The 12,987-nt window shown below is 38.7% G+C and overlaps 1 protein-coding gene across 1 annotated transcript in view; it reads left to right on the top strand.

The window, feature by feature from the left end:
- Positions 1–12,987, top strand: part of LOC146308259 (transmembrane protein 132D) — a 49,290-nt gene that overhangs the window by 25,169 nt on the left and 11,134 nt on the right. The window contains exons 4-6 of the mRNA XM_084746469.1: positions 108–279; positions 4,248–4,391; positions 8,793–9,001. Coding sequence (XP_084602595.1) covers positions 108–279; positions 4,248–4,391; positions 8,793–9,001 — 525 coding nt within the window. The remainder of the gene's footprint in view (positions 1–107; positions 280–4,247; positions 4,392–8,792; positions 9,002–12,987) is intronic.

Raw genomic sequence — 12,987 nt, 5'->3', positions numbered from 1 at the left:
GTCCTGTGACAGACACTTATTGACCATATTGACCACTGCTCAGCAAAGTTCTTCTTTAACTTGTCTAACCATATGGTGTTTTTTTAAAAAATTCTATCTCCAAACAGAGGTCTTCTAGAAGTTTTACAGCTGGACTTTGTCCCAAAAGATGTTTCCGAGCAGGCTGAGAGTCAGACGATCTCCTGGCGTCTTGAGTTGCCGGGGAACATCAAGGATGTGGGCGTCATGCGGATCTACACAACTCAGAGAGACTATGTGGGGCTGGCACCTTTGGTCATGGTAAGATCAACATCTGTGCTAATTTCTGTACTGTTTAAAATGTGGACATTATAGTGCATTTTTTTCTGCTTTGATTCACGGAAGTATTGTGATTTTTCTTTTTTTTTTGACGATTTTCAAATCTATGTTTTCATTGTATATATGCTAAACAAGTAGCCCTTAATTTGTTAGCCTGCTGTTAATTCATAATGGGAAGACAAACATATATTCCTTATACTTTAAAGTGCTTGAAAAGCTACTGACTTCACAATGCTAACTCAATCTGCTGCCCTGCAATTTCAACTATCCACGCTAACCAGCTACAGCAACCTACAGGGTCAAAACTCAAAAAGAAAAAGATAATGAAACTTGTTTTTAAAAAGTCTTAATCAAAATCACTCATTCTTTTATCTGAGGGTGATGATGAAAGTAACTGAGGAGTGAGACATCTTGATTCCTTCTCTTCTTGGCCCAGTGTCTAGCTGAGTCTGGCTGAACTGGAGATCTTGGTCAGACCAGTTCTTAGTACAGCCTCCGAGTACAACGGTGCCAACACAAGGGAATACAGTACCGAGGTGGTTTTCTTGCTGGGTTTGGCTCCTGGCACCTGAGCAGACAATGGTTAGCCTACTAGGAACAAGTAAAGTAGCTGTACTCTATCATCAAACTGGCAATATAACATTTAATGACATCTTTATGTCAAGTCAAAATGGTACCACTTTACTTAGATTCCAGGAAATTATTCATGATGCTGTTACAAAAGCATTTGACAGCGTAATAAAACTTAACGACATTGTAATGACAAGTTCACTTTACTTGAGGACAAGGAAAATATTCATGACACACTTATAATGGTATCATATCGGCCAGGGTCAGAACCAACAACATATGACAGTTTAATGTAATGTTTAAACCTAAAACTTTCTTTCTTCTTTCTTCTTTCTTCAAGACTGATAATGTCAAAGTGTTATAACAAAGACATTAGCAGGTTATGTTGTCGTGGTTAATGTCCTTACAAAGACATCTCATGGTTATAACAGTGTAACGAGTCTTATGCACAACCCAACAAAATAAAGTGTTACCCAAGTTGGGAGATAAGAATATTGTCCCATAGAAACACAGCATTTCCTGCAGGGTCCCCAGCAAATGATCTGTTTCGATCTTGCTCCTGCTATTTGAGGAGTTTATTACCAGTCCATTTTTAATTTAGTTTTACCTCCATGTCAAATTATTACAGGTATGCACACCAGAGTTCAGTAATTTACTAATCACTTCTGCCTGTGATCACAGTGTTATCTGTGATGCATTAATATTATTTTTAATGCTTATACTGTTTCTCTGTTGCTGTTTTTACTTCTCTCAAAACCTTTACTCTACATTGGTAACAAGCACCAGAAATCACAAGGTAGATACACATCTGTCGTTGACAGGAGATTCAGTGGGCTATTTCATGGTACAGCAGTCAACATGAATCAAACAAACATTATGGAGCTGTTTCATCTCAGACACAAGATTCACATGAGGAAAGAACCCTTTTGTTCTGCTGTAAGACTGGACTGAATAAACTGATTTCATAAGGGGACTGTAAGATTGGTGTAGCTTTATACTTCAAGCACAGCAAATTACTGTACACCACCACTACAGATGGAAATAAAACTGAACCAGAAAATGTACATTTATTATGATCAGCAGCAGATAAAGCTGTGTGTTTGATTTCCTGACCTTTCTGCGCGATGTTTGCACATTTTTCCCATGATAATGAAGTGTTCATCTCCTTTACATATAACCTTAGAACAGATTTAGCACTCAGACGCACTGAATGAACAAGTTAATGAAAGAATGAATGAAAGGACAATAAGAAGGCTTCCCAACAGAGTGTAAATATAACACTGTTTTCAGAAAAGAACCAGATTTAAATCAGTGCTGAACTACTTGAGCTGAACTTGATCACTGCGAGCCAGATTAGTGCGTGGAAACATCGGACGTCAGGATCTCTCAGCGTGGCACCGCCGGCACCACAGAGCGCTGATATTGCTTTCTGATTTTGTGCTTCCCCCTGATCCAGTGGCTTATGTTTGGGTCAGTGTCGCAGTCTGAACTAGAACATGTCCTTTTGGAATTGCGGTCAGCAGCTGTCAAGCCGACAGAGTTCAGAATGCGAGGCTGCTGGGGAACATCTGCCGAGTGTTGCCTGATGCTTTAGTCCGCAAGCATCAGGAGGGGAAAAAAAATAAACACTGATCACCCAGAGCTTCTTACCCACACACTGCCACTACCTATAATAGATTAAAAAGATGTTATCAGACATCATCTGAACTGGAAAGTCGATGTAAATCCATCTTGAAGGAGGAGTTAAAGTGTAAAAATAAAGCTACATCAGGCTTCATGACAACTTGTGGGATGTATGACAGCTAAGCTGCTGCTAAGCATTGACAAAGATGTACAGTACAAGGTGGAAAAATAGGTTGGAAGATTAGAAATGTAATCAGGTTTAGGTGTTTGAGTGGCGATCTACTGTATGGATAATATAATGCAGTAGAGGATTAATTTTCATCCAGGTGTGTGAGGTCGCAAGAGATAGACACTTATATTATCATTACAGAGAGAGAGACAGTATTTTTAAAAATTTGTTCTTGCACATCTGTCCAGTTGTGTGTGGGTGTTACGTCAGCGTGTTTTAAACAAATCAAGTTTGTGAGCCCGCGAGTGTTTTAATCCCTAACACCCTCTGCCTGTCATCCCTGCCCCCGTACAAATAGCGATGACTGTATTGTATAATGTATTAGTCCAGCAGGTTATTCAAACAAGTTCATGTATGGTGGGTCAAAAGCCTTTTTTTTCTAGATACTTTCACCCTCATAACAAAGCAGTAGGCTACTTGATAGTTTGGGTTTCATAGAAGTTCTGTGGTTTCATAGTCACGCAGAGTAATCTTGATACTGGTGGACTTTTTATTTGTTTGTTTCTCGGTGTGCAGGTTGATGTTATACTGAACATGCTGAATGATAAAGTCAAATTCAAATTAACTCATAGTTTAGCTCAATTACTGGACATCTAAGGTATAATACACCTCCAACATCAAAGGAACCTAGCACTAAAGATTTTACCCAAGACTCTGTTTTATTGCTTGGAACCAGCTTATTTTGTCAGCTACTTTGTTTATTTATTTATGGTTTATTTGCTTGTAGTGCGGCTATCCAGCTGAAGTCTCATAGTGGATTTAGTGAATTCTAATTTGCAACACCCATCCGTAGAAGGACTGAGAATAAGAGATTTGGCTGCTGCTGTGTGAAGAAGTAGTTTTGGACTGGATTGTTTGATCAATACCTTGTTATTTTTGAAAGTACAATTTTTATCTACTAATTCCAGGCCTGAAAGGGATTTCATTTGAAGAGAGGTTAAGAAAATTACCATTACTAATTCTAGTATACAGGAGACATGATCAGAGTTTGTAAGCTTGGTCACAGAAATCTATGATATTACACCTAATCCTGTCGTCTTCTTTTGGAAGAATAGATATGAATTAAGAGGGAACCCATTAAAAAATAATCATGCTTAAGTGTTTCCCTACCTCTCTACGAGTTTAAATAAGCATATTGTTGTTTTTTGTTGTGTGTTTTTTTCTGAGTTGTAGAGTCTGGTGTAGAGGATTTATGTCCTGTACCAGAAAACTGGTACAGGACATAAATCATGAAAAAATAAATACATTTCAAAGTAAAATAAAATAAATAAAATAAACGTGGTGCAGTTGGAGCAGCCCTTCATCTCTGTTAAGGTTTGATGTAATCCCTTAACTTTCACCTTATATCCACTGAGCTAATCTCAACCTTCGACCTTCAGACTACACCAACAAAATAAAATAAAAACACATCTACAAGTTTCTCTTATTCTTTCATTTTTTTCCCAACAGCCCTCAGTTTTCTTCTTCATTGCAAGGAATTAAACTGTGACACTGATGAACCTGATCTTGATCTGTTCTTCCTCGACAGAACACTGATATCTTGAACACTGCGGTGCTAACGGGTGAAATGGTGTCAGTCCCTGTGAAAACTCTGGCCGTGGAGGCCGATGGCTCAGTCACTGATGTGACCAACTACACGAGCTGCAGGTCTACAGAGGAGGATGTACTCAAGGTAAGTCACTACAACCACAAGTTTTATCACCTTAGATTGAAATACTTACTGTTATTATTTCCTTGTTCCTTGTACATATATTTTTTCCTTGATATCTGCAAAATATGGAAAATAACACAGGAAGTATTGACAGTATATTTTGGGGGATACAGCAGACTTGGAGTAGACCTAATTATATTCCTCATGTTTGCTCTGATTGACCATTTGGTAAACCCTGCCTCCAAACAGCAACTGTCCAATAACAGGTTAGCCACTGTAACTAGAGCTTTCGAGCTTTCCATTTCTCAACATGTTAAAGCAGTGTGCAGGAGGCTCTGAGAAGAGCAGTACTCGTTTCATGAATCTGGACGGTAGCATCTTTATTGTAGTCTCTCAAAAATGTGAAACCCAGGAGCACACGTGTGGAGAACGGATTATCTTCATCTGCGCGAACATAAGCTGCAAACGTTAACATGTCTGGCAAACTAACACTAGCTCATTAGATGCTTTACATCCAGCCAAACTTATTAGATACCACTGCATCTGCATTTGTTATGTGGGGGTTTGAGGAGGAGGCTGTGGACTGATGTAGAATCAAAGTGGGCTGATGACGATGCATCTCTTCTCTGTCTCAGGTCTAAGCATATGTTATATAATGTACACAGCTGTTAGGTAACTTTGCATTTACACTTTCACAGGGTTCTTGTTTTAAAATGTGTAAAATGGAAACTGGAGACTTCTCAGCAGACTCAAGCTCAAGTTAGCTTTAGCCTGCTACACTTATGAAATCTGCTTGTGAGTCCTTATTTTAGCGGACAAAACCCACCGTTATCATGTAGAAATGAGAACTGAGAAATTTCAATGTTTAATCTGCCACCTGTTATCACTGTAAATCACATATATGCAGTGCAAGAATGGAAAGTTTGGCAGGCGTAGCGACAGTAGTTAAGGAGGGCGGTGCATAGTGAAGGGTCAGTTGCACTGCCAGGATTGTTGAAATGCATGCATGCTGTGTTTCATCATGTGGTGAATTAGTCATACAAAGTGAAAGACAAACAGTCTGTTCCTTTTATGCCTTTCTTTTCTTGCAAAAAACGAGTAGAAGACTTTCCAATAGAATTTCCTTTTGGTGTATTAGTGCCACATAACATGTTAATCTTAAATAACGCGAAAGCAGGCAGCTTGATCATTTATTTTTTCACTGTGTATGAACACTTCACAGAATCCATAAATAATATGTAATCAGTTGAGAGTTTTAAACAAATGGATGCATAATTCAATTTGGAGACTCTAAAAAACAAGATTCATTGTGGTGTCCAATACCAAGACATCCACGGTCGCTGTGCCATCATGCTCAACAGGTCCAACTTCAGCCTGAGTGTGTGTGTGTGTTTGTGTGTGTGTGAAAGCATTGTGGATGAAAGCAGCCTCTACCATATGGCATTAGAGACTGAGCCCATGATCCCAGCACTCAGTCCATAAGCACAGTGATTTGACCTCTGTGTAATGGATCCATGTTACTGGGACAGTAGGAGAGAGCAGGGAGGAGAGGAGGGAGGTGCAGAAGAAAATACCAGAGAATAAGACGGGGAATTATATTATTTTCCATTAGACGACGCGGCAGTCACTGGCTTTGTGAGTGTGAGGCGGCGTGTTTAAGTGTGTAAGCTCAAGCGAGTGCGAAAGAGCTAAAGAGAGGGAGACTGTGTTTGTAATGATTTTCTGTATCGGTAGAGGAACTTAATCCAGTTATTATTGTGTCTCTGAATGGTCTCTTATACGCTTCCTGCGGTCACTGAACCCTTTTAGAGCAGTGTCTCCGAACAGATGATTGTGAAGCTAAAACCACAAATTTCACCTTTTATACTACAGCTGCCACAGGGGTGATTCTCCGTTAGGGACTGATTCATATACAGTACATAAATCTTAAGATATAACTACTTGCTCACATAAGATTCAGGGTATGGTTGCAAATTTTTAACCCTTGTAAAGCAGCATTTATTGATTTTTCTTGGTCACTTGGGGGCGGTGGAACAAACTGACATATTGGCATACAGTGTTATCATATTATTAAGTTGCTATGGAGAACTTGCAAACAGTGACCTGTTGACACATTTGGCAGAATAACTACAACATTAGTATTCACTGGAAATTCTGTTTCTAGCCACCTGGTGATTGTGAATGTAATATTCACTCTTCTCTTAGCTCTGGTTTGGTCTCCAACAGCTCCTAAAGGAAAGTATCTGACTCTTTAGTCATACAATGCTCCACTGTGTTCACCTGCTAGTCTGTAATTTTGTCAGTTAGCAACTAGCAGGTGAGTTTTATGAGCTGAAAAACACTAAACAAAAGGTCTAAAGTGGGGAGGAGTACAACAGAGTTGGGTGATAAATGTGAGCTATAATATGAAACATTTCCATATTAACATATCTAAAAATGCTAGACCTATGTAATGTAGTATATATAGTTGAATTGTGTACTTACATGATCCCAAATGTTTCTAGCAATCGTCAGACCCAGAGAAATCCGTAATTCCTGAGAAAACACGGGATACATCGACTATGTCAGAGAGTGAGGACAGAGATGGCAAACGTGTCTTAACATAATTTAAATATTACCTCGTCCATGAATATGATTTGAGTCATGTCAGATAGATTTTATCAGTAGTGGCGATTGTTTAACAATGAAGAAAACAACTCCCATTATCCCAAACTACTTCACGAAGCTATTAAATTACATCTTACGTCACTGTTTTAATGTGAGACACCTTGCAGAAGAACTTACAGATTGTGCATTTAATGACCATGTAAAGTTTGGACATTCACATGCAGTTTTCTTGCTGCCTCATGCAGCCGCTGACTCTATTAATTTCTGTCATTTCTGTTTACAAATGTGCTGTGGAACTTTTATATTTGCAAAAGTTTTTCCACTGTAAAAACAACAAAATATAATATAAATAAATCTTCCTGCGTCTTTTTAACTGCCTAATGTACTAGTCACTGTAACTTTGCCTGGGAAAATGTAAACACAGTCTAGTTTCATCTCATTTGTAGGAGAATCCAATCTGGCAGCAGGCATTACGAATAAGTATACAGAAATAACCAATCTTCTCGTGGATATTTTCAGTAACTTATGTAGGTCATATACAGGCATCAGTATTAAAATGAGACTGTTTTATAACCAGTTAAAAACACCTTGTAGTTGCTTTAAATAAATTATTAGATATTAGAGAATTAGATGAATACTGGAATGGTAATTAAAATGTTTAAATCTTTGAAACCCCGCAGGGATAGTTTGCAAAATGGGTTTGATGAATTAAAACATGCAACACCAGTGGTACTGGTGTTTTAAATGCAATATTTTCAATGTACTGACCAATCAGTGCATGTAGACAGGAGGATAACCACAAAGAGTAAAGACTAACTTTGAAAAGTTTTAATTGTGATATTTTTTGTCACCTTGTGTCATTACTGACCTGAAAAAGCCCAGGTGATTTAAGTGCTTATAGAGTTTATTTTTCGAGTGTCAGCTGACCTTCATAGTTGCACTGGAGAGCTGCACAAAACATTAGAGATTTTGGTGCGGACCGGTTGGCATGATGGGAAAAGGTCTTCACAGACTGGTCTCCCTCAACATTTCTGCAGAAGTTCGAGTTGACTTACCTTGGAAGTCATTCCTCCCTCTGCTTTTTCCTCACTTTTTCCGCCTCCTTCTTTCCACCTCCCTCTCTCCGCTGCTCCACTCTATTCTCCAGTCTAGTGCCCTCCAATTACCTCTGTGGAGCCACTGGTTTGTTAAGATAAGTGAGGCGGCAGTGGAGATAGGCCTCCAATCTTAAATAAAACACACCAACTGCTGTGTCTCACCTCATTGCTCGCACTGGTGGGGACTTCGACGCTCCCACCTACAGTACAGCGCTACAGGAAGAGTCGTAAGGCAGAGCTCATTTATATTCGGTAACAGTTTCATAGAGACCACGGCCGTGAATTTACATGACATAAACAGAAACATTGTGCGATTCCCTGGCCAGACTTTGGAAGTAGTGCGAAATGAATAAAATGTGTGTGTCTGTGTGGTTTTAGCTTATTTGTATTGGTGCTTCTGTTCCCCGTTTCCTCTCTTTGTCAGTTCTTACTAAAACTTTCTTAATCATTTTCCATGGGGCTTTACATGGAGAAATTCCACTAGTGCATGTCTGGAGAAAGTTGAATCCAAATCACCAGACAACAGAACCCTAGTTCAGTGTTTCTGAACTTTTTACAATCACTTTCTCATGCAATATCAAGATATTTATGGAATGACAGAAACAGAGGACTGTCATTTGACTGTTTAAGGGTGAAATTCTAATCCAGGACATTACCCACGAGGCCTATATTCACCTTTCCTCTTTCTTTCTTTTTTTTTTTTGTCTGTCTTGTCCAGGTGTCAGAGCGATGTGACTACGTGTATGTAAACGGGAAGGAGTCGAGAGGGAGGAGCAGGGTGATGCTCAACTTCACGTACGGTTTCCTGAGCGCCCAGCTGGAGATGAGTGTGTGGATGCCCCGCTTGCCCTTGATGATCGATATAGCCGACCCCGAGCTCAGCCAGATCAAAGGCTGGAGGGTCCCTGTTACTACGGGCAACAGGAGGTGAGGCCAGACCGGTTTTGTGTCAAACTGTCGCATTGCTGTACAACTGTTGTTGCTAGATTGTTTCCTTTATGCTTTGTAAACACTATGATATGATATGATATATTGAGAATGCCACAAATGTTTGTACTATAATATTTGTACTATAATAATATATATTTTTTTAAATATTGTTGCTACACATCCCGTTAGCATGAGTCTGAGGGTGCAATACCTCTTCCAATATATTTGTAACTATAATAGTTAAAAGCAATATTGGTGGCAAGTCAGTGTTTTGCAAGTCTCAAGTCTTTGCTATAATGTCCTGAGCCAAGCCCCAAGTTCAGACCAACAAGTCCTAAGTCAAGTCCAAGTCCTAAATGTTGTATTTCTAGTCTTAACCAAAACACTGTAGAAAAACAGGAACATTAGGTAACTTTCCTGGTAACTTTCCTGCTAACATCAGACAGGGTTTTTTTTCTTTTTTTTACAACATTAAGGACAAGGACAGAGTAGAGTATGTCTCTACACTCAAAAACTGCTGGATCAAAAAGCAAAGTGAAGGCAAGAATCAGTCCAAAGATTCACACACTGTACTGATATCTTTTAGCAATTTTAATTGAGGCAAGTGTCAATGTAACATAGATCTGTTAGTTTGCCAGAGATCTTCATCAAAGATATGAAGAAAGGAAGATCTTTGACGTTAAAACTGCTGGGAGCTGTCAGCACAGTTTGTGAATCTTTTGTCCAAAGGACATTAAGTCTTAAAATCTTTAATGTAATGATTATTATTGCCACACTAGCTGTGAAGAGGGCTCTTTGATTTCACCACCATCACCATCTAGTCCATACTGTTCTTTTCTTTGTGAAGCTAAAGTCTGAAACTTTTGAACATTGTCCGATTCTGGCACCTCCATGTGCAGTTTCTTAGCAGAACGATTTGCATGTGGCTGCCTGTTTTTCTTTGGACACAGTCTTGTAATAATCTGAGGTATCATCTGCCATTTATGTGCTTGTCTGGGCAAACAAAAGAACTTTTCACTGTTGGATCAGTTCAAAGTTCACCAGTTGCTGTCGAGAAAATGAAGAGTTAATTTGCTTTTTTAAATCTTCAGATATTTAATTTTTCCAAGTCAAAAGATGAAAGTAAAAACCATGAAAAGGGCTTAATACAAGAGCTGCAGCTAGAATGAATACACTATAATACATACCTCTTCTAGAAACATATGTTATAATTATTTCCTGTCATATTAAATGTGTTTGGGGTGCCTTGGTAGCTCAGTTGGTGGAGGACGTGCCCCATGTACTGAGGCTGTCAGTCCTCTGCAACAGCTGTGGGTTAAATTCCAGCCCACGGTCCTTTGCTGTATGTTGCCTCCCCACTCTCTCCTCCCCTTTAATGTCATATCTTCAGCTGTCCTACACAATAAAGGAATAATAAGCCCCCAAAATAGTAAAGAAAATTAAATGTGTTCGATGATGTTTTCATATAAGCACAGCCAATCATTGCTTTATGAAGCTGAACTTGAAGAAATATTTAAAAGGAGAAAGAATCAGCTGCAGCACATGGACACTAAGTTAGCCATACAAGAAGTCTTACTCTGTGTCTTTGTGAAGTTTATATTAATCAGTTTTTGTTGACACAGTATCAGAGAGATGTAGATTCAGCTGTATGGTAATTTTTGAGTCTGTACTTAGCGGTGGTGTTAAATTGGATTACAGCATAATGAGACTTTTCTAGTATCCGTATATTGTATATGTATTGAGTCATAAAGACATGACATCTGTGTTTGGTGCATTAGTTGGCAGGATGCTGTAGAGGCAACACAGTTGCCCTGGAGGTAAAGGTTAGTGGAATTTCACTCAATACTTACAGTAAAGTCATTACTTTTTCACTCAGTACTAATGGTAATGGCCAACTGATGGTCTGTTGGTTTTCTCCAGGGTAAAAAACTCTTTGGGGCTTTCATTTTGAAAAACATTCAATACCCAGCTCCAGACACAAACGGATATGGGGTCAGAATTGTGAAATGTCTGTGGTGGTTGTAATGGCCAGTCTCAGCTCATGTTGAAAAAAGAGATGAATTTTCTGAGCCGTGTCTGTGTTACTGCATGTGCTGTGTATATATGTGGCAGAGAAACAAATGGAATTTCTGTTGAATTGAACAGACTAAACTTTGGATTTAATAGACAAAACATTACAGATTTAAAACAGTTAGGATTCACGGAGTGCAACAGTTTATGATTCTCTGTAAGATATTTGATCACTGTTTCAGAATAGATTGAAAAAGAAACTTCAATCATTTAACACAAACAGACTTTAATTAACAGTATTTATAACACTGTACGAGATGATTTTAATTAGCAAGATGGCAACCCTGTAGAAGGCATGATGGTTTAAAGGTCATATAAGAAGGAAGAGAAACTTGAATAACCATGGCAAAGAGCCTCAAAATAAAAACAAATAAACGCCCTTCAAGATGATAATGGGTACCCACAGCAATGAGAAATTAATCTTTGAGAGATCTTTTATTCCATTTGCTGTCATGCTACAAAACTAATGACTTTTTATTAGATATTAGTGACTGCTGCTGTTTTTATGTTGTAAATTTGATGTTTTGATTGCTATAATTTTAGCACTCTGATCCCAACCATTTACAATTTCTGTCTGTTTGCCTGTCTGCCTGCCTGTCTGCCTGCCTGTCTGTCTGTCTGTCTGTCTGTCTGTCTGTCTGTCTTTTATATATTCATTCATCTTCAAACTCTTGTTGAAGTGTTGTGTGAACTAAGAATCACATAGATGTCAACTTGTGACTTTTCATGAAAGATCAAAGTACATGTAACATATATAAACACACAACTTTATACATACAAATGTGCATATTATGACAGTATTGTGCAGTATTGACTTTTCCCAGTAAACTTTTACCTACTGTGGAAATCTGAATTTAAAAATCACAGTTTAGTACACAACAGCAGACAACATAGACATTATTGTATAGTACAGTAAGCAGCCAGTGTCAACAACAAAAGTAGAACAAATGGAGATTTGTAGAAGAAATATTTCCAGGGTTAAAAATATCAGAACATATAAAGGCATGGATGAAATGTTTTGTGTGAGTTACTGCCCTTTGCAATTTGCTTGTAGCCTGTAGTGGTACTAATGCATAAGATAGTTTTGGTGTGAGATTTGAAGAACTCAATAACAATATCTCTGTCCAGAAATCATGACCCAGTTACTCACGATAAACCTTGTTGTGAGGAGTTTCATGTAGGAACTACTTTATTTTTAGTAGAATGAAAGTAGTTCTGGTAGGTTCAACTGCAGGAAGAAAGTAGTTCCTACATGAAACAGCTCACAACAAGGTCTGTGGATTATCTTGAGTAACCAGGTCTTGATTTCTGGAAAGAGACATTGATGTTGAGCCATTCAAATATATTTTTGTAGTTGAGGACGATCATGTTCCATTTTATTGGAGAAAAGGCAGACATCTCTCGAGGAGAGAGTTAGCTTGCTGTCTGGCGTTGAGTCACACTTATTTAATTCGAGCAGTATTTCCATCGCATGTTTAGCTGTGACCTCAGGCTATATAATAATGATGTTTATTTGGACTGTAGCTCTTGACAGTAGCTTTCTGCCTGCGGTGTGAAAGCATATCCACCAGCCCTCCAGCACACCTGTGGTGCAGCGCATGGCAGACCAGCTGTGTGTATGATAATTATATGATCATTGCTGAGGGGTTTGAGGGTGGTTCACAGCTTAACCTCTAACATCCACAAACAAACCAGTCAGCTGTGGGATCCTGGGTAAATTAACGTGAATTCATTCAGAGGGAAAGGTCACTCACGACTCATAACAAACGGACTGCTGGACTCCAGTGTTGTTCTTGAATTTTCATTGTCCCACTGCTGGCAAGCAGACACGACATTTATGGCATTCACACCATAGATTAACAGCATGATTTTGTTGTGTATCTGTTTACAATTTAAATAAGAAGAGATCAACA

Source organism: Lutjanus erythropterus, chromosome 20, assembly GCF_056507025.1.
Source record: "Lutjanus erythropterus isolate fLutEry1 chromosome 20, fLutEry1.hap2, whole genome shotgun sequence".
NCBI classification, from domain to species: Eukaryota; Metazoa; Chordata; class Actinopteri; order Lutjaniformes; family Lutjanidae; genus Lutjanus; species Lutjanus erythropterus.
The sequence above is the reverse complement of the archived record's forward strand: the minus strand, read 5'-3'. Positions and strand labels throughout refer to the sequence as shown.